The sequence below is a fragment of the Pieris napi genome, chromosome 11 (genome assembly GCF_905475465.1).
Source record: "Pieris napi chromosome 11, ilPieNapi1.2, whole genome shotgun sequence".
Classification (NCBI taxonomy): domain Eukaryota; kingdom Metazoa; phylum Arthropoda; class Insecta; order Lepidoptera; family Pieridae; genus Pieris; species Pieris napi.
This window is the reverse complement of record NC_062244.1, coordinates 4440254-4463750: the sequence shown is the minus strand read 5'-3', so window position 1 is coordinate 4463750 and position 23497 is coordinate 4440254. Positions and strand designations below refer to the sequence as shown.

The 23497-nt window shown below is 33.6% G+C and overlaps 1 protein-coding gene across 2 annotated transcripts in view; it reads left to right on the top strand.

Moving 5' to 3' along the window:
- LOC125053797 (unconventional myosin-XVIIIa) overlaps positions 1–23497 on the top strand; it is a 170925-nt gene that overhangs the window by 67791 nt on the left and 79637 nt on the right. For both annotated transcript variants that reach the window (XM_047655363.1, XM_047655364.1), the window contains 17 exons: positions 350–532; positions 805–984; positions 1322–1446; positions 2158–2295; positions 2928–3071; positions 3558–3787; positions 4370–4514; positions 4888–4998; positions 5818–5947; positions 6162–6258; positions 6603–6726; positions 6970–7117; positions 7734–7834; positions 8256–8380; positions 9037–9212; positions 10584–10669; positions 11147–11276. In XM_047655363.1, coding sequence (XP_047511319.1) covers positions 350–532; positions 805–984; positions 1322–1446; positions 2158–2295; positions 2928–3071; positions 3558–3787; positions 4370–4514; positions 4888–4998; positions 5818–5947; positions 6162–6258; positions 6603–6726; positions 6970–7117; positions 7734–7834; positions 8256–8380; positions 9037–9212; positions 10584–10669; positions 11147–11276 — 2373 coding nt within the window. The remainder of the gene's footprint in view (positions 1–349; positions 533–804; positions 985–1321; positions 1447–2157; positions 2296–2927; positions 3072–3557; positions 3788–4369; positions 4515–4887; positions 4999–5817; positions 5948–6161; positions 6259–6602; positions 6727–6969; positions 7118–7733; positions 7835–8255; positions 8381–9036; positions 9213–10583; positions 10670–11146; positions 11277–23497) is intronic.

Genomic DNA, 23497 nt, shown 5'->3' with positions numbered 1-23497 from the left:
TCCTGCTGCGATCAAGGCCGTTCCAACGAGAACGTTAGAAAAAAATAAGTTATTTAACATAAGTGGCTCTGGTTCTATGTCTGACCTTGCTAAGCTTTAACTGATTTTAAACCGACTTTAAAAATCCCATAGTAGATGTATAGGTTTTTTACAATAATTTACATAAGTATTTCCCTTAAAATTTATTCTCATTACGGAGGTAGAATAAAACATTGGATTTAAATTAAACTACATTTTTATGGCCCTCCCTAGGTGGAAACCGTGACCCCTAAATATGGAAATGGCAAGCAATGCAAAGCAATAGTTCTTGTTAATAATGCATTTTCCTCATAATATAAAATGTTTTTAGGCGAAATCCGAAGAGCAGTTGGCATTCGAGAAGCAATGGCTGCAGGGAGGTCATTTGTGGCTAGCTCATCGTGGAGGCTTTACTGCCGTAGTGCGAGAAGGAGATGCCGAAGCTGGCAGAATCAAAGTGAGGGTGATACAGACTGGAGAGATTATCACAGTCGATGAAGATGATTTGGAAAAAGTAAGTTTTAATTTTTATAGTCACGATTTCGCGATATTGCAAATTTAAGAACGATTCTAAGGACTGAAATATTAGTAGTAAATAGTTATTTCCTGATATTAATGTTGTCAACCAAACACACTAATCAGCCTAGATTAAACTTGGGTACTCAATTCTCTAATGATTTTCTATATTTTTTTTACCAGCATCGTACTATACTAATGTATTACGAAAATATAAGACTCTGACTCAATTGAAACGTTATTTTTATTTAAATTTTAACTGTTTTTCAGGCGAACCCACCTCAACTGGAACGTGCTGAAGATATAGCGTCGCTGCGATGTCTAAACGAGTGCGGTGCTTTGAATCTCTTACGTTCACGCTACTCGGCCGGATTGTATCACGCTCGTGCGGGTCATGCTATGCTAGTGCTAGGCCCACCCAAGCGCACCACACCAGTTTATACTGAAAAGGTAATCTAAGATAAATTTAAAATCAGTGTCTTCAGATTTCTCTATCTGTTTCGTCATCATTTGTTTATACTAATAACGATATTTTCCTTCACCGTCTGTGCGAGTAAATAAATGTATACCAGTTAAAAGTATCTATAAATAATAAATCTAATTAATATTGATGAAATTCCGTTAATCTTTAATCTTGTTTTACATTAAATTATTATTTCCTAATCTAGTTTTGTTTTATAATTAAAGTTTATATTAGTAATCGTACTGTACTACTGATGGATAAAAGTACTTACTGCATTTTTTCTAAGTACATTAAGAGGCTAATAAACCCACCAAAACGTTCCAGGTGGCCGCAATGTTCCGCGGATGTCGTATGGATGATATGCCGCCGCATGTCTTCGCTGCTGCCCAATCGGCCCACAAATGTATGCTTGCGTCCAGGAGAGATCGGGCTATTGTCTTCTTGGGAAGGTAATTGTGTTTCATGTGCCTTATACTAATCTTCTTCCTACACTCTTGACAGAGCGGTCGTGATCGCTATGAAGTAGTGGTAATAGAAGAAGCAGATGTGATGCGCTTCACTACGTTTCACCATCGTTGCCTATTAACGCTTATCCTACTGTACTGATTGAGTGAATCTCCTACGGCAGACTTGATTTGGTCAGTCCAACGCGTAGGTGAGCTTCCGCGCGGTCTAGTGCCTTCCACCTTCCCCTGTTACACCCCTTATACTAATCACACAAGCGATATTCTTCAAGTGATCGACTGTATAAGACAATTTTAATCTTAAAGGGACAAATGACGTCATCTCACTGGCAGAATAAACGAACTTGAAATCGTACCACTACTTGTACACCATATTGTGGCAAGTGACAGTATTTAATTTAAAATACATTGTTTCTTAGTTTAATTAGAGTACAAAGGTCATGTACAGTGCCTTCTATCGTTTTGGAGATATAGAAGATTGTTTGTTTTCATTAAATATCGTAATCATGTATTTCGCAGTCATACAATTAGTGTAAGCTGGTTTTATTGAACGTTTAAATGTATGTGGTATTTAATTAGTATTACTGAATAATATTATTGGTGACCTATACTTGTGAAACAAAAAAAACATTAACATATTTACAAAAATGTATAAAAAAAGGCTAGTTTGTTTAATTACTAAACAATACTTTTCAGATCTGGTTCGGGCAAGACAACAGCGATGAGGCATTGCGTGTGGTACTTAGCGAGTGTGTACGCAGCACAGGGATCCAAACTTACACCAGAAAGACTTGGAGCTGCCTTGGATGTTCTTCACATTTTTGGATCCAGTCGGTGAGTAGCAAAAATACGTTTGAAAAAGTGTACCAACTCATTCATGTAATTAACCTTTATTCTAAGTAAGTGTATCTCTAGCCAGCATTCTGCAGACTTACGATGTCTACTATTCTGCACCTATTATGTGGTCTGCCCGCATGTTAGAACCGACCTATCTCGTTTTTAAATATGTGTATTGTGTATATAATAATAATATAAATGACATATAATTTTTAAATTTTCGAAGCGTTGAAATTCTATAAATTACAGTAGGAACCGGAATAAGTGACTGCTATTAAATTTTTCCATAAAAAGAGTTACACGTTTCAAGATAAAAAACGGCAGACATTCTACGATCAACTTTTCACAGTAAATTTTGATGCTTTCTGACTTCCGCCCAGATTAACATCTGATGGAAATAGTGAATTCCCACTTTATCTACGGCTATACCGTAAGACTGCGGAACGCTGGTTAACACTCTATAAGATCGATAAAGAAAGTGTTTCAATGAACGCAATGTCCTTACATTAATAATTACAATTTAAATGACATAAGTACAATATTTTATTAAATTATATAATTGTATTAAATTAGTGACGAAGGCGACATTAACCTAGTATTAAGATATCTACGTACTTCTTTATTAACAGAACGAACTCCAACACATATGCGTCGCGGTTTGTGTCGCTGACGTCTTTGGACTTTGACGGAGGCGGCGCTCTTGTCTCCGCTTCGGTGCAGACTCTTCTGCCTGACTTCAGACCAGAACAGGCCCATCTCAGAGCTTTGCATATGTAAGTAGTATAACATTTGCGATGATTTTCTATATTTAAAGAAAACACTATTTTACCGGATTGAAGTTATGTATTATTATAAATTTACAATTATTTTACATAATTTTAAATTTTTCCTACGTTTCGCGTGCTTTACAGCGTGCGTGTCACCGTGACCACGGTGAAAAAGTGTTTTCTTTAAATGTGTATAAGTTATGTCAATAAAAGACAATACTAAGTTTATTGCTGCTTTTGTCTGTAGCTAATTATAATATTTAAGTTGCAAATTGACAGTGGTATCGCAATCTAAGGCATTTTATTTAATTAAGTTATTAATTGAAATAAATATTTATCTATCTGAAATGTAGTATTATAACAATTAAAACCCAAAAAAATTAATCAAGCTTAAAAAATGGAAAGCTTTAAATGTGTGTAAAATTCGAACAGACAACTTTGGATTAAAAATAAAAAAAAACTTGTGTTTTTTATATTTAATTCTGATTCCAGATTATTCCATGGATGCGATGGACGTCTTCGTCGCGAGCTCTTATTAGACCAGGCCCCAATTAATGCTCCAAATCCTTATATAAGTTGTAGTGAAAAGGCAGATGCTCCAACCGAATTCATAGCTTTGAAGGAGGCTTTTCAATTCTTAGGAGTCACAGAACAAGAGCAAATGGCTGTGTGGAAGATATTGGCTGCTATCTGCCATTTGGGATGGGCCGGGGTTGTCAAAGGTTGGTAAAAATCACAGATTCTAGTTTTATTAATTATTTACTGCTCTTCCGAACTGCGTTTCTCTTTAATATGATTTTCTTACTTAGCCCAATATATGGAACATTTTGATATTCCATCTCATAGAGACTGTTCGCTTCTCCGGAATAAAAACTGGTTTTTTTTTAGGTTTTTCTCTGCAATTTTTCCAACGTTTCTCTCATAGAAATGTTACTCATAGTTCAAGGAATAAATAAAAAATAGAAATTTTTTTTGCGATTCATTTTTATTTATATATATTATAAAAGCTAAAGCGAAGTTAAACTTTGTCGTGAAATTATTCATAGTACCCAAGTGCAGTTACTTTTGTTTGATTTTAATGGTTTGTGAGCGTGCCATTTTACGCAACTTTTTTGTATTAATATATGATATACTTTTATAAAAACTGTATCTTGCCGGATGTAATCGTAAATTAAAAGTAATTTATTTAAAAACATAAATTATAGCCATGTGAAACTAAATAATAAATCATAATTTGTCCAATAATTTATATTTTCTTCTAATATTGAAAAACTTGCATAAAAATAATATCAACTTATATCCAGGCAATACGGGTCTAAAGTACCAGTTCGCCAGTACTGGATGTGCGACCCGGGCTAGTCGCCTCTTGGGCGTGGGAGTAGAGGAATTGTCCCGGGCTGTGTTCGCTCCTCCCGCGCCGCCTTCCCCTCAACCTGCGCATGCGCTGCGGTAAGTTGATATGTTTTATACGTAAGATCATCCATCTGTTTGTCAAAAAAAGGTCTTGGCTTCAGATTTCTGTATATATTTCTTGATTACATATTAACCGGCTTTGAAAATCCGGAGATGAATATTATCAATGCTATGTGTTTGTTTTCTTAAGTACGTGATAAGCCTTTTGTGCCTGACATACTGTAGATTTTTGGGAAGCCACGCCGATTTCTTCACGATATTTTCCTTCGCCGTACAAGCGACTGTTGGTACGTAGTAAATCCATTCGTGAAATAATATAAAAATACTTTTAAGCATTACTGCAAAATAAAATACATTTGTTATTAATGGGTTTGGTATTTTTGGTCGTCACTTATTTCTTACTTTTCAGAACCCCATCACCCTCCAGCGAAAGAGATTTACCAGGGTCAGATTCATTAGAAGCTTTCGTCACCGGACTTTATAACGAAACATTCAACATTGTCGCGGCTTTGATAAACAGGCGAGTACACGTCACGTCAAACACGATTTATACTACTTTTTATTGGACCTTGGATATTACAATCTAGCTTATCACCTCGAAGGCAGCTTTAGCCGCGCACCACAACTATGTGGATTCAGCTGCCTACCAAAGTATTTCCAAACCAATTCGATTTAGGGTCCTTTAAGAAGAGAACGTACCAATTATAAAAAGGCCGGCAACGCACTACCGAGCATTCAGTGTGTCCATAGACGGTGGTATCACTTAACATCAGCTTCCGGCCCTTTGCCCCCTGTTCTATAAAAAAGCCTCATTGAGAATAATAATTAAGTTAATTCTAGGTAAATTGGCAATTAAATGTAAATTTAAATAGTGAATGAAACACAAAAAATCATAATCGTTTCAGTGATTCAGAAACCCTAATGTTTTTATTCTAATACTTTGCGAAACTACCGAAAAGTGCGCTCAGTATAAACATTTAACAAAGGATAATATAATATATTTATTGTCATCTCCTATTCTTTAAGTAAAAGTGTATTGAGGTAATATTACGTTCATAAACTAATATTCATACAATATACTAGAAATTTTTATTTAGCTTGTAGTTGACAATACTGTTACATCATCATAGTTTAACAGTAATCATATTTATGCTTAATATGAAAAAAATAAACGTCTTTTACAGTTGCTAAAAAAATATTAATTCTCGTAACCGCCACGCCACTAAAACCAACTGCACGTTTCATAGAAAATGTTTGATTTTTATCTTGACTACGTGTTAGTGTTATAATATGCGTAAGAAATAACTCAGTCATATTGAGTCCTTATTTACCTTTACAGAAGTATATCAACATCGTGTCGTACATCAGCGTCCATACTATTAGTGGACACACCTGGTGCTGATAATCCTCTATGCGCCGGACAACAGAGCGGAGCACCACTGTCCAAACTACTATCTAACTATTTACAGGTTACTATCAAATTCGCTTTGCAATGAGTTAACAAAAAACATACAAACAATATATAATTAATATAAATTTAATAGTAAAAGTAAAGAATTGTCGTTAATAACAGGTTTTTGCACCGATTACCTGTTATGTATCGCATAATTCTGTTATGTTTAATAATAATACAATCATACAGTTTGTTGTAAATTTGGACGACTTGACTTGTTTTTTCTACAGGAACGTCTTCAAGCTGTGTTCCATGAAGCCATGCTAGTGGCGCCTCGAGAACGATATGCTCAGGAAGGCATCACACTTGATGACGGCACTGAAGAGGGTATTTTTCCTTATATGATCATTTTGATTTATATTTCAGGATTTTTAAATATATAGAACTATATTATATAAAAGAGTACCGAGAGTTTTTTACGCCGGCTTTTTCTCTCGGCCTACACCCTCTGTGATACATGTATCTTATATTCCTTAATAAACATATTTTATTTTATATATCATATATAAAACTACTTAATCGGTTATACACGCGATACTTTTATTTTATGTTGCTAACTCTTCGTTTACCAAAAAACTTCGTTTCTTCTACGCCCAATTATAATAAAATAACACCATTTTTATTCAGCTTATTATATAGTCAATGGTTTATTCATTAAATAATTGTTTTAGATTGGCTCTCAGAAACCGTCAGCCCAGCTCCGATGGTAGACTTACTTGATAAATCACCACAAAACAGTATCGTGCGCAGCTCGCAAGCAGATTTGCGGGATTGCGATCGTCGTGGTCTGTTATGGTAAGTTTTCTTTCGTATATTAAATTTAAAAAAATAAAATTGCAAATTGTCAGTCATAAATCTGCTAATAACAGATTTAAAACTAAAAAAAATTTTTTTCAAGCAATTTTGTCATCTAACTTTACTTCTCACGTCTCAAATACCAAAAACAACTTGCCACTGGTATCTAACTACACATTCAGTTAATTTATAACAATTTAAAAAATTAATTTACAGATAATTTAATATTCATTTATTTCAAAGGCTTTTGGATGAAGAGTCGATGTACCCGAATTCGTCAGATGATACATTCCTAGAGCGCGTGATGACGCACTATGGGCCTCCGAATCATACGCAATATCTTATCAAAAAGGCACCGCTTGTTCGACAGTTCAGCTTACAACATTTGCAGGTATTTTTGAAGTTATACTTCTTTAGACGCGTTATGAAAAATTGATGAGAGAAAAATTTAAAGAAGCGCGCACCGTGACACAAAATTAGATTATGTTACACTTAATGTAAGAAAATAATAATAAATATTTATTTATTTAATTTTTCCAATGTAAACTGAACTTTATTGACTATAATGACTCCTTTTCCAGTCTTTGATTATTTAATTGTAATTAATTATTTGCATGCAATCAAAAATTATTTTTAATAATGCCAAAGAAGTATAACTTCTTACGCGCGTACATAAGTACACGCAACCTTTTTTTTATTACATCATACCAAAACACAGATAATTTATTTATTAAGGAAACAGTCTATACAGTAAAAATAAAAGAAAAGTAAAACATAAAATAAACACATTGGACATATCACAAAAAGTTTCACTGAAAATAAATATAATTCAAAGCAAAACAAGACAAAACATGACAGCAAAAAAAAAATTAGGAGAACGACAAACAAACTAGTAGCTAGTAATACTGGGCGTCGACATGTCTAAAGACGTTCTTGCTACTGAGATAAGCGGTTTCCTCATTATGTGTGCACAAACATAGAAAGTTAAGAATAATAATTTTCTTCAGGGAACGAATCCTGTATTATATGACGTTACTGGTTGGGTAAAGGCAAGCCGCGAGAATCCCGTTACTAAGAAGGCGCATGCGTTGTTACAAGAAAGCCAAAAGTAAGTTTCAACCAATTTTACTGTTTTAGATATTTAAAGTATTAGAACTTTATTGTATTTTATGTAAAGTGTAAACGTCTACAGGTTTACAAAGCGAACTTGTAAATTTAAAAAATACTGGCCTTTTTCAATTTTTTTTATAATTTTGCGTATAGATGCAAATGTTGTAGATTTTTTAATGATGCAGTAGGTGGTGATGTTAGTTCCGCGTAGGTAATATTTTTTTTTAGTTCTCAAGTTTTATAGCATCTGGCATACGTTTATTTTCTTGTTCATTATTTATTAGTTCATCTTCGAAAATATAAATAAGACTTGTTTACATACTAAGGTAAATTTTCATTTTCATGATTTGCAGATTCGAGTTTTTTTGATATCATTCTATTTTTTACTTTTATTGTAATTGTCCTTACATTTTCTTTAGTGAGGAGATAGTGCGCGTATGGACGTGGTCGCGCGGTGCCTGTGGCACAAGCACGTGGTCAGCGGCCGTCGGCGACGCGTCTACGTTACGACGGGCGTCTTCCATTCGACGAACGCTTACAACTGGTAAGAAAATAGTGTCGTTAAAAAAAAAGTAAATCTCTGGTCATATCTGCATTTTTTATCTGTTTTACTTTTATGAAAATTTATACATTCGGACTTCACCGCGGAAACATTCGGGGAGGCTTCCTAGGACCTCAAAACGTCAACATCTGTTAAAAACTCGATTTTCGAAAATTTTCTATTTTCTTAGCGGGAAATTAAAAAGAAAATATGAAAAATATGAAAAAATAATATTAATGAAACATAAAATTTTATTTATTTCGCCCAGCACAGCGGGCGGGAAACGGCTAGTTATAAATAAATAAATATAACTTTCACTTCGCTCCCAACTGCGTGGTGTTTATTCGATATCGTATCATTGGTGAAGTTTCCTATAAAAATCCTAGTGCTAAATTTCCTATATGTATATATTGTATTATAATCCTGTAGTATGTTTCTCCACAAATTTCTCGGAAATGAAAAGTCATGTGGAGATGAGTCTGATTATTATATAGGTATATTTTAACTTAAGGAACAGTTTTTGTCGTATGGGTATGCACATACATATTTCTAAATGGGGGAGGGGAGACTTGTATAAGATTGATTGATTGATACCAGTTAAATAATGCTACAAGGTATTTATCGGTTTAATTTTTCTAAATTATTATGTTGTACATCAGGTGCAGCGGGTATGAAGCGTAGATCGTACGCTTTGCAGACTAAATTCGTAGCGGACGGCATAGTGGATACGCTACGACGATGCGGAGCGGGCGGCGTACAATTTGTATGCTGTCTTCTTACGAACCAGCCCCGAGAGGCCGCTGATGACGTTAATGTACCTCTACTTAGGTCGCAGGTATGTTCAGTATTAGTGAATCTCCCTCAGAAGTGATAAAACCTAGAACTTTCCTTACCGGCATCGAGACGTGACTGGGTGAACCAACAATACGTAGAACCAGGTGCAATCGAGACATTAAGATTAAAGGTTGCTAAAAAAAATCTTTAAAAGCCGCGCAAAAGTGGTGGTGCGCGGCTATGTGGAACCAGCTGCCCACAGAAGTATTTCCGAACCAATTCGACTTAGGGTCCTTCAAGAAAAGATCGTACCAATTCTTGAAAGGCCAGCAACGCACTTGCGAGCCTTCTGGCATTGTGAGTGTCCATGGGCGGCAGTATCACTTAACATCAGGTGAGCCTCCTGCCCGTTTGCCTCCTATTACATAAAAAAAAAAGCCCAGCAACCCACTTGATAGTCTTCGGGAAGTGTGAATGTTAGCACGCATCATCAGACAAGACTTTTGCTTGACCCTGGTGCTGATGATTGTTAACAATTATGGTATTCAATAATTACGTAGTTATGCAATAGGGTATATACCTCATATAATAAAACCATATGTTTATCTGATACTGGTAGCTTTTTTTTGAAACTTCAATACTAACGAGCCCTAACGATGGCAACAAGCATTTTTGGCCTGTAATTTTCAATAGGTGAAAATCACATTTGATGTATTCTATTTAAATAAATGATTTTTTGAAGTGAAACTTCTTTAGAATCGTTGTGATTTCAAACCGGATGCAACGGAAAAAGCGACAGTAAAAAGAGACAGACACATAAATTAATAGGATTTGGCGTGGGAGAGAGTGAGATAGAAGGCATTATACAGTGTATAAACTTTAAATTAGTGTGTATTTGAACATTTTCTGAAATAAAAAAACAGATTTGATCAAAATTAAATAAGTAAGTCAAGTAAGTAGTTTAATTATAAAATTAGATTCTTTATCAATTTTATTTACAAATCATTAGTTATAGAAACTTTTTGAAGTGAAAACTTCGTACTACACTTAATTAAAAGTTTATACACTGTATAATGCTTCCTATCTCATTTTCTCCCACGTTGGATCTTGTGAATTTATTTCAAACTTTTATTATTTTAGTTTTTACCAAATTAAAGATTGATTTTAAAGTTATAAATAAAAATTTAACATTAAAATATATTTTTTTTTAAAGAAAAGATCCTACATTTAGATAGAGAAAAAGTCTAATTTACATATTTTAATTATAAAAACTTTGTTTTTGAAGGTTTCACTTCTACCACGTGTGAATTGGACACATGATTTATTTTTATTAAACATTTATATACAATTCACGTACAGTTTTTTAATAGTTAAAAACAATCGTTATCAAATACATCTAAATTTACTGTACTTTAACTTTTCGCTCTTTCAGTTCCGCGGCTTTCAGCTCCTTGAAGCTGCAAGGTTGTATAAACAAGGATTCCCGGAGCATATGCCACTCACAGAATTTGCCAGAAGGTAATTATTAAAAAAAAAATTCTATGTATTTTTTTCTTGAATACACATATGAATTGAAAAACACTGTTGCATCTTTTAATTAGCTTTATTAGTTAATTATCATCAGTGCTAAAAAAAACAAAAAAAAAACAAAGCGTGACCTAGGGGTATGTTATGGGATATTTACGATTACTTAAAGCCATATTTATGATTCATTTTATTTATGATCTCGATCGATATTTACATAACGCGTTTCGAGTAATTTACGGCAATCTTATTTTTATGTGTAGTTCTTGCGTAATACCAAAGACAATGTAACGATTCTATTCATAAACAAGTTTAAATCTAAATTTTCAAATAATTATATATGTCACTGTATTCCCAAAGTGACACGTAAAAATTAAATAATTCAATGCCTATAAGACTATGTCTATCATTAAGAAGGTTATATATTTAGAGGTTTAATTTTTTCATATAGACAATTATTCTTGTATATAGATACCGTCTGCTAGCGACTACCGAAGGAGAGAACACGGAGGCAACCAACCTCTCTGAAAGACAGATCGTAGATGACATGCTGCTAACCCTCGATTTGGATGTTACCAGTTACCGGCTCGGTCTAACTCAGGTAAGTTAATTTTAGGTTCATGTTTTTTTTTTAGACAGGCCATACCTTCAAGTTTACACAGAAGTCTTAGGTCAAATATAGACTTATAGAAGAAAGTCTATAAAATAAATCATCTTTGAGTAGATTGAAACTCGACAGTGCTTCAATTAGGCAGTACCAACTGGTTATTTAGCAAATTTGTTAAAGTTCCACCGTGCAAGTGGAATATATATGAAAAGATCTCTAGGAAAATTACTAGAATTAGTTATAACTTATAAGTTTTCATTGAAGCCAGTGTTAAATGTAAGCATATGCGTACTAAATATTCTATAAAAAATACACACATTTATCTTCATTTCATTTTTTAAAGTTATTGGATAGTTTTTTTGAAATTCGGTATCCAAACAACGTTAATTCCTTTATTACGGTGCTGTGAGAGACGTATTTTCAAATGATTACTGGCAAGATTTGATTTAATAAAACTAATTCTAATTAATTAAAACCATTAGTTACTTTCAATTACATCTTATTAAAAGTATGTTACTTCTGTATTTAGTTGATTTATATTATGTTCGCTTAATTTTAATCCCTTTGAATAGTGAATGTTACTGGGTTTTATCTTAAAGATTAATTATGAATAATAATTTCTTTTCACTTATAAAGTGGTCGTTTACAGCAATAACTTTTCTAAAGTACATTACGTGCTGTTACAAACTTAAATTAATTAATATCACATGTTTTATTCGGACTTAAGTGCGCTAGTGCGCTAGCAATCCCTCTACCGTCTTGATTTAACCATATGCTACTTGGCACCCTTCTTGATATTGCTACGAATAACTTTCAAGTCTAGTTCCGAAAGATGCTGATTCATACTAAAACCTAGGACGTGCCTAATTCGTTCCCTATTTTATGTTTCCCACGCATCACTTATGGAAGTCCGTTCTGTATCGCACAGCCCGAACGTACCTAATCTATATAAACTACGACTTGATGAGCTTGACGAACTACCTTTAAGTGTAATAAAAGTTATAACATGGAGCTAAAAATCACCAATCTTCGTTCATAAAGCTTAACACTCACATTAACATAACCTTATTGCAGCTAATCGTTCTTATTTTATACCTAAAGTATATGTTTTATACTTATGCATTAGTAAAGTTTGTTTTTAAATCTTTACTAAATAAGGGCTCTAATGGTGTCCGGAGAATTTAGTTGCTTACCTCCAAATCAATATGTACGTATATAGCTAACGGCTTTTCCACGGCGATGATAAAATATATAAATAGTATATGTAGTTGAAATTTGAGATTGCTGCCTTGCTCACACCAACGGCCTGGCATTGACACGGCCTTGTCAATTACGGCCAGTTTGTCCAGGGTACCTTGTTTTCGACTGTTTAACCTATACATTTACTTTCTTAAGGTGCGCTTACACGGGCAACTAAAATTGCTCAATTCCAGTCAATACTCGTCAATTATGACGTCACGACTACATCAAGCAATTTACGGCAACGGCAACAAGTATCAATACTGCGCAATACAATATTGAGCGATATGGCGCAACTTCATCAACTAGGCAATACTGTCCTACACGAGCATTTCAGTATTCGCTCGCTATGGACGACATTCTTCTTGCTGCGGCGGCTTGTAGTGCTTTTTTTTATTATTAATCAAAAACAAAAAAGAAAGAAAAGGAAAAGGCGTCTGGTGCGTCAAATCTGGGTGCGATCGTTTTTGGCAAAGAGGCCGCAATTTTCATTGTGAAAATAAAATTAAACAATTAAAGAAAAAAGTAATTAATTAATTAAATTTTTAATTTATTACTTTTTAATTTTTCTTTAATTTAATTGTTTTTTTTTTTCAAGAATTAGATAATATATTATTCAAAAACTTTACTAGAATGTCACGAACATACTTTGAATTACTTTTGAATAAAGTAATTAGAAATTATTATTATTTAGACCTCTCGCTGTCCCCGCGGAAGCAAGACGGCAAGCCGCAAAACAAACAAGTGCGAATGAGACATATACAAAAATTGCTAGGAATTTCCAAGTTCATTGGATATTCGTCAATTCGTATCTGCGACATTGAGCAATATGAAATATCTGGAGCAATTAGAAGCAATATCGCCGAAATAATTTATTGAATTTATTGAAATTGCTCCATTAATTGCTCCAGATCGGTCCATTCGTATCGCCGAGCAATTATTGCCCTCGTGTAAGCGCACCTTTAGAAGCTGTCATTATCTTTTTGTTTTAACAAGATAACTATTAGAATGTTGCAAAATTGTCGACAATCGTGCGGAAACAGAGCATAACATGTAATTACACTTGTTTGGAACAACATTAAAAAGCAATTTATCTATTAAAATTAAATTTCTGGAATTCTATTCGCTTGGATAATGGTATATAATAAAGTTTTCTAGGGCCAAGTGTGGAAAATTACCATGATTATATAGTTATGTGTGTATTTCGTCTCTCTCACGTTTGAACCGCATTGTCAATGTCTGAACTGGCTTTGTTTATTAAAGTTGATGACAGACACTTTTTTACTTTGATTATAGAATAAGACCGAATTGACATTATACACGAAGAAGGAATTTCATAATGAAGATTTGAAATTATGGTAATTTCTGTATGCCGCACGTAGTTTCAAATATTTCACTTTATTAGCAAATTAAAAGAGATCTTTAAATCATCAATAAGTTCTAAATACCCTAACTAATTTGGCGATAGTCACTTTTACGGTTTAATTATTCAAATTATAGACAAGAACCGTGTGCGACTGTGACGAAAGAAGCGACCAAACGGTTTTTATTTGTTGAATGTTCAACTTTGGCTAGAGCCAGATGCGACCTGGATGCTCAAGCACAGATTGCAGCACAGATTCAGCGACAGCATTATCCCATATGTCACTCAAATGTCAAGCCCACAGACTAGGAAAGTGCATAATAGACACTCCTAAACATAAAAAAAATTATGTGTAACTATATAGAAGAAGTACTATCTTATGTAAGTTATGTTATAAAAAAAATTGCGTGATCTATTTTATAAACAAACTATTTTCTTATGTTAATTTTATTTATATGATGATATTATTGATTAAAAAAAAACAACAGTATTTTTAATTATATATCCCAAACTACCAAACTGAATAAAATATTTTATTGAGATAACAGTTATTTTAATGTTTTAATATTTGAAATTTCTCACGGTGTTTTTATGCAAACAAAACAATTACAGAGGAAGTACGTAAACAAAGTTAAGTGAAAGTAGTTTTATGTAACCGCATTATCTAAAATACAGTTGTAAGCGGAATTTGACTTTAGCATACTTTGTCTTATTACTAAGAAATACACTTAGCAGTACTCAGGGCAAGATCTTCCGATTTTAATACCTTTTTGGCGGGAGTCACAGCGCACATCGTATACAAGATCGTGATCTTGTATCGTAGTCTGTGCCTGTTTCGTCTTATAGGAAGACTGTTACGGATACTTCACTTTAGTTTATCACTACATAGTATAAAACAAAGTCGCTTTCTCTGTCCCTATGTCCCTTTGTATGCTTAAATCTTTGAAACTACACAACGGATTTTGATGCGGTTTTTTTTAATAGATAGATTCAAGAGGAAGGTTTATATGTATAATAACATCCATTAAATAGTGGAGAAGTACTGTTATTTTTGAGGTTTCTAATGTGATGTCGTAAATAATTACATTTTTTCCGCTTACATTGCAAACGCAGGCTGAACCCTACGAGTTTTATCAAAATAATGTACTAAGTATTGTACACATTGAAAAGGTCTACAGAAAAGTCCGTGGTGGTATATGTCTATCTCTTATGGATAACCCACAATAACTTTTTTTTGTCATTTACTTTTTACGACAAATAATGGCTAATTTTCGAAGCGATTTTAACCAATACAGCATTAATCCTTAACCAATTAAATACCTTGAATACATTTAATATAGATCTATATGGCCCTTTACAGCATATGATTTAAATGAATATTTTCGAAGCTATTACAAATTTAAAAATTGCGGGACGCAGCGCGTCGGAGGCCGCGGTTCTCCCTATACTTTATAGCACTTTGAATTTAGTATCAGCATAACATCCGTGCGAAGCCGGGGCGGGTCGCTAGTAGTATATATAGCACCATAGATTCAATTGAAAGCTGAAAAATACATTTCACTATACGCATTACAATTAGGGATTACAGGCCAATTGAGAACAACCATTATAAAAAAACCATTTATCTCTTAGTTATACTTGAACAATCGTAACCTGTCTAGTTACATTTCTATCTCCATACTAATTTACACGTACGTGCTTATCAGTATAAGATTGCCAATTTAAATAATAAAAGGTTGTTATTAAAGTGTGAAATGGGATTGATTGAGCACTCCAATTGATCATTATAAGTTCGGTTTGTTCAGGGCACTTTAGTATATCTTCTCATTCAAAGCGGCGGTATTAAGTCATTGGAATGTTTAAATATGATTCCTGTATATCGAATTCAATGTTTTTAACAAACTTAGCTCGAAGTGTCGACTTGAAATATCTTAAAAGGCGTGTCCGCCGAGTATTCTATATCATCTTTATAAATTATTACTATTTTAGGGAAATCGGTCATGCTCTGTACATATGTGAGTTACCAATCAAGTAGATAGTAACTAAGAAATTTATTTAATATTTTGTTTGTGAGCCAGTAAAATTTATGTTTCTTTTTGCTTAAACATAAAAAACGATGGTTGGGTACAATAAGAATAGATATGACGCTCAGATTTCCTAGATCCTCGACTATTGATGACAAGGCAATAGAACTATCAAGTACTCTATTTCTAGAACGTCAATCAAACTTAATTGGGAGCTGTCAAATATTTTGTCTTTATTAAATTTGACATATTCGACAATACTATTGCGATTTCAATACGCAGGAAGTACTTTTGTATCTTAATTATCGCGTAAAAGTTAAACTTAGAATAAACGTTAAGTTAAAAGTTAAATTATTATTGGATACCCATCTAAATACCATCTACAATAGATGCAGCTTAGCTTAGCTTATCTTTCTGGCTTAACGGATATCTGAAAGTCTCTGTTATGTAAGTGTGAAATCGTCCAATTCCTAAATATTACAAAAACCGTCTCCAAAAGTGTACTCATCTAAGTACTAGCCACAGCACATGTAGCTTACCATAGACTTTCGTTTCATCGTATCTAACGGAACGCGTTTCTGAAAGTCTCTTATGTAATCGTAGAATCATCCTATCCCCATATATTATAAAAACCCTACCCAAATAGACACCCATCTAAGTACTGGCTACAGCATATGTTGTTTAACTTAGGTTATTGTTTTATTGTATCTAACGCAACGCGTATCTGAAAGTCTCTTATGTAAGTGTGGAATCATCCTATTCTCGTATTACGAAAACCGACGCGGTAACGCGATGAGTGGCCGTGGGATGAAATTGTGACCTTTCTTCATAAAAGCTATGTTAATGGACTGCTTTGTATTATATCTGACACCTCTCAAGTTATCTTGGCTATGGTCTCCATAGATAATCTCTATATATGTAAAATTCTCGTGTCACAATGTTCGATTCTATTCTCCTCCGAAACGGTTAGACCGATTCTTATGATTTTTTTTATGCATATTCAGTAATTCTGAGAATCGGCTACTATCTATCTTTCAAAACCTTAAGTGATAAGGGGTGTCCACTCCAAGCAAAATTGTTTTAATTTTTAGACAATTATTTTTGTCTAAAATACATACAACGCGTACTTTTCATCTACCCTCAACGATCAACCCCTATTTTTAATTGTTAGTTAAGAACTAATAGCTTGAAATCTGAGGTTTATATAGAGAAAAATCACAGAAAAACCTTAAATGTTTTCATTCCGGAAAACTGAACAGTCTCTGGGGTAGCATAGCAAAATGTTCCATGTTGGTATATGTACTAAAAAGGTAGGCTAGGCATTAAGTTGAAACTTATTTCGCGGGGGCAGCTAGTAATATATATAGATAACGAGATGTTATAAGCACCTTTCGCAAGCGGTTTCTTTATTGAACTTATGTTAAATCACACTCGAAGTTCCGTGTTCATTGATACCGCTATATTTATGATAGAGATAAAAGGGCCTGTATCGTGAATTTATTATCACTTAAATATTCGTTCCTCAATTTTTTTTATAACTTAAATATTTATTTCGATTACCTAGTTCATTAAAAAAAATTATATTAGCAATGAAATAAAAAAAATATATATATTCCTAGCCAAAAGTTTAAGTTTATAAAAATTGTGCTAATTCCCTTCTTCCGAATAAATATGTCAATCAAAATGTTTGTAAATAGATTTGTCCTATTAATTTGTAATACTTTGGTTGATCTCGACTGAAGTTATATAATGTCACGTAACTAACTTGCATCACTTCGGAATAGCGAACTGGCTTTCTCGGCCTTTATTCATTACAATATGACATGTAAGTGTTACACGACCTAGTTTTGCGTACTTTGATTTACTCAAAACATTATTTATTATGCACACAATATATTGTTTCATAAGATACAGAAATGAAATAAACATTCTAACTAATAAGATTAAAGACTTTATTTTCTCAAAAAGACAAAAAATGACACTTACATGAGAATAATACTCTAGATTAACATAACATTGTAGTCGTTCTTAAAATAATCACAATAAAATATAGCTGTACATGCAATAAACTTAAAAATAAAAGTAACCAAATAAATATGAATTAAAAGTAATTATGAGAAATAAATTTAAAAGTAATTTTGTCAAACATATTCACTTAGCTTCGATTTGAATGAATTGATAGAAGTAATATTTTTTATATCTGTGGGTAGTTTATTATACAGCTGTGCGCCTTCGTAGGTAAACATTTTTTTACCGTAGTTCTTACGTACTTTAGGTAATGCAAGATAACTCGTTCGACGCATAATTTTATGCGTAAATTCATTTAATCCTAGTAGTACAAAACATTCATTATTCATCTTCGATTGATTATTATATATTTTAATAAATTATTCTGACTCTCACAAAATTCTTATTAATTTTCGGAATTCTACTTGCTCTCGACTGAACCAGAAAATTGTCACAAAACATTACTGGAGTAAAATAATACTTAAATGTTCTTGTTATTCATTGCTCGACAAACAAAAAAACGTGTGGCACTCGCGGACTGCCGCGGTAAAGCTATTGCATAGCATTTTTTTATCAACTTATGCAGTTATAATTTTCCGCACCTATATTACGTCATCGTGTGTTAGGTTTTTTTCGTTACGGAATTTCTTGATTCGGTCGCCGCGCTCAAAGCCCGCGATAAAATCTATGCAATAGCTTAAAAAATTAAAGCAATCATATCTTTAAATTAATGTTTTATCTTAATATATCAAAGTGATTCACTATTCGAGCCTATGGTACAAGACAAATATAATTAAACAGTTTGATGGTGCCGCGGATACGGTACGGCGTCTTCATCATAATAACAACACCGTAAGAAATTAACGTCAAACGCAATTATGAAAGTTTGATAGGTAATTTTCTCCTTAGAGACTCGTCAATATTATGTCTTAATGTCGTTTTCGTTAATAAACGAGTGTTGGCTATCAAGCTATAGAATAAAATCACTATGCACTAGGACATTCTACTTATTGCGCGTATAGAGTTTATATCTACATTTCAATCATGTATATTCATTAGCGGTGTGTAGTCAATAGACTTTATTACAATTTAAACAATCGTACTATCATATCCAAGGCTTGTCTAAATCACGCATGCCCTGCCCTGGTCACACATTTTTTATGTAACGTCGATTATGTTATGATATTCTGTGTTTTAAATGTTTAGTTTTAATTTTTTTGTGCTATTTTTTATTTTTTATTTATTTTATTCATAAAAGAGATAAGATATTACTATTATTCTCAAAATTTTGGTCAATGCCTAATTAACAAAACATACTTTAATTTAAATGTAATAAAGATTGTCAGTATAAACGTAAAACGGTCCGTTTTATATCATTTTGGTAGGTACGTGAGATTTGCCAAGAAACATAACTACTCGTGCTGGCATTCAAATGGAAGAATACTTTTGCGTAAGGATTCGACTGGTAGACCGATTTTAATCCAATCAGAAAAATGCTTATCTCAGCTGGCAAAGGAATCATGACTCATTACATGTAACTGCTTTCTCATTAACCTATATTGCCAATTAACTGTATATTGTTATTTATTTCTATTGATTTACTTTAGTCTTGCTAGTAATAAAATTACCTTAGTCAATTTTTTCATGTTAAGTTCTCGTTTAGTCTATAATGTATTTTCGTTTGAATTTGTATTTGCTCTTACACTTATTTTAACCTATATTCACACACTCACTGAAATTATACATCACTTGCACTCAATATATACAAAGTGTACTCATAGAAAGAATGTAACTGTTAACAACAATCTCAGTCTGTCTTCGTGCCGTGTGTATGTGTATTGTGTTGGTCTCATTTGTGTGGCGTTGTCCCCGGGATTGTGGAATCCTCGTAGGGTTGTGCTGTACCGCGTGCCTTTTTGTCTTACCATAGTTGCGGACTCAATAAATAAAATTCGATAAAACTAATGCAATTATAAATGATATCGATAAACTTGATGTTGCACAATCTTCTCTTTGTGACATAGAGGACTGCCAGAGACTTATGAACTGCCCGAATAAGTGTCTAAAAATTATCCATCAAAACATTCGTAGTATAAATCGTAACTTTTCTGATTTTCAAACCTTATTGTTTAGATCCAGGACTGATTGGGACTTAATAATCTTAACGGAATGTTGGCTGCATAATAATCGTAACTTACCATCTCTTGAGGGATACAACTCTGCTCTAACCGAGAAAAACTTCACACAGAATGAAGGAGTTGTAGTATTTTACAAAAAACATTTGAAATTAGTTATATCCGAGCCTGACCTTTGTGATGCCAACTGTTTACTGATTAACCTTGAGGATAATGTAACACTAATTGCAGTATATAGACCACCTGGTTACAAAGATGTTCAACGGTTCTTGGTATCTCTTGACAAACTTCTTTCTGAGATTAGTAGTACTCATAAAGTTCTGATAGGTGATATCAATATTGATATATTGGATAACAATAAGGATGTTAATTCTTCAACGTATTTGAATATGTTGGCTTCTCATGGTTTATTGCCAGCCCACATATTTCCAACTCATGGCAGGACTTGTCTTGACCATGTAATACTAAAATGTTCTTATCGCGTCTTTTGTTATGTTGCTGAAACCTCAGTCACGGATCACGACACTTTAATTCTGAAACTTGAACGTAGCACTATGACTGACAAATACTCTTCTCTGAAAAAGATTGATTACCCGTCTTTGGACGATGCTATGAAGAACTTAAACCTAAGCCTTGTATATAAAATGACTGATCCCAATGAGGCAACAGCATTTCTTCTGACTGCGCTTGACACTGTAATTAAAGCAAATACGAAAACTTTAACCATCCCAAATCGTAAAAGGATCAAGAGGCCTTGGATGACTGCAGGTCTACTAAGATGTGTAAAGCATCGTGACAAACTACATCAAAAATCAAGAAAAAATCCTAGTAACGAAATATTAACGTTAACTTACAAGAGGTATAGAAATTTTTGCAACTCACTTTTAAAAAATATTAAAAATACTTATGAGAGAAACCGCCTACTTAAAGCTGCTAAGACTAATACAAAAGTTCTCTGGGACACTATCAAACAACTAACCTACTCTAACAATACAACTAGCACTGCACTTGAATTGGTCTCTCCACTGGACCCGATGGTCTCAGTCAACAACATTAATAAATATTTCGTTTCTATCGGGAAAGATATTGCCGAAAAAGCATATTCTAATAGCTCTTATAAAAAACCATCAATCAATCCTACACTGTCCTCATTCGTCATGCTACCTACTGATGAAGTTGAAGTTCAATCTCTTATCTTGCAACTGAAGAAGGACGGTGCTGCGGGCAGAGATAATATTTCTGGAGCCTTTCTCAAACGTTATCATGAAATCTTAGTCCCTCCACTTACATATATATTTAATTTGATTCTTTCTACAGGGATCTTTCCGAACCTATTCAAGCTAGCTGAAGTAATTCCGGTTTATAAAGGTGGTAATAGAGATTGTGTCGGTAACTACCGACCTATTTCTAAACTATCTACGCTATCCAAAATCATTGAGAAATTGATAAACAAACGCCTCATCGATTATTTAGAAAGTAATAACCTACTCTCCAGCTCACAGTTTGGATTCAGACCGGGTTCATCAACAAGCGACGCAGTTCATCAATTAACTGATCATATTGTTACAAAACTAGATAAGAAAAATAAAATTTTAGCTGTATTTTTGGACATTGCAAAAGCTTTTGACGCGGTCGCTGGTCCTATTCTGCTGGATAAATTGGAGGCTTTGGGTATCCGTGGTTTGCAGCTTAAACTATTTGAAAGCTACTTGAGTGATAGACAGCAAAGAGTAAGGGTGGGCAACATTGTTAGTGACGATTTGCCGATACGCTATGGTGTGCCACAGGGTAGTGTTTTAGGTCCGACACTGTTTCTGGCATTTATCAATGATCTTTGTGACCTCCAGTTACAAAATGGTAAAATAATAACATTTGCAGATGATACTGCACTTGTGTTTCATGGTGATAGCTGGAAAGATACTGTCGACATTGCTCAAAGAGGATTCGACGTTGTTAACAAATGGCTCAGAATGAATGCCCTAACTATCAATGTCAATAAAACTAAATGTATACCGTTCCATATAAAAACTCCTGGTTCTAGTACTAACCTTTGTTTAACTGCTCATGTATGTTCTGATACTGATTCTTGTGACTGTCAAAAGATCTTTGTTGCCAACAATACTAAGTATCTAGGTGTCGTTGTTGATAGCACGCTAAAGTTTAACTACCACATTGACCTGCTACTATCGCGAACTCGGAAACTTATCTTCACCTTTAAGAATCTCCGTAATATTGCTGAAAAATCGATAATTAAAATGGTTTATCAATCCCTCTGCCAATCCGTTTTAAGCTATTGTGTTACTGTCTGGGGAGGGGCTTGTAAAACTAATCTTATAAAACTGGAGAGGGCTCAGCGTGCGTTATTGAAAGTAAGTTATTCTAAACCATTTTTTTACCCTACCAAAGATCTATATCTTTTATCTGACGTGTTGAGTGTTCGTCAACTATTTATACTGAACACTGTGCTCAAACAACACTCCATAACTCGCTATGATCCTTCTTTGAATGACAACAAACGATGCAAATATAAAGTCTGCACCTCAGATACCCGTTGGTCCACAGCTTTCTCAAGAAGGTTTTTTGGTTTTATGGGCTGTCACCTATATAACAAGATAAACAGGTTGATCAACATATATCCGCTTACTAAATATGAGTGTAAAAAAGCTACAGTCAAATGGCTTAAAAATCTAGACTACGAGGGGACTGAGAAGTTGTTAGTAGTCCTCAGCTAATACCTAACACTAACACGTTATGTATACGAGTACATAGGTACACTATCACCCATGCTCATATATGCTTCACTAAGACATATATACACTAAGTCATAAATTCACTAACACATACATACATTAACACTTACATACACTAAACCATACATGCACCATCACATACACCCACTTAAATGTGAGTATATTTGTAATATTTGTAATAGTTTCTCGATCAAATTGATGTACCTACTTAAATTCCATTCGGTCCGGATGCGGAGGGACTGGCAATCTGTAATACAGGTATCCTAGTACAGTCGCCAGTCTCTCACACAGATTTTGCCTGTCAATGCTGAAATTTGTATTTTGTGTCTGTATTTTTTTGTGTGAGAGAAAACAAATAAATATTTTATTATTATTATTATTATTTGTTTATAACTCACTCTGTTATGGACTACTAATAATGTAATAAGGCTAACTACGTAATGCTTATGCAAGGTAAAATCAATACTTGGTCTGCTCATAACGATTTCTGTTACTTTTTATTTAGTACTGATTATGCTAGCGCGACTGTGATTCACATAAATATTTGATTTTTGGTAGCTAAAGTATAAAATACTTTTTATATATCTACATTATTCAAAACTCTCTGACATTTCCATATCAATAGAATTTATAACGCATTCAATCTATTACAAACAATGATTATGGCTGAATATCATTATCCGATTTTTCATATTAT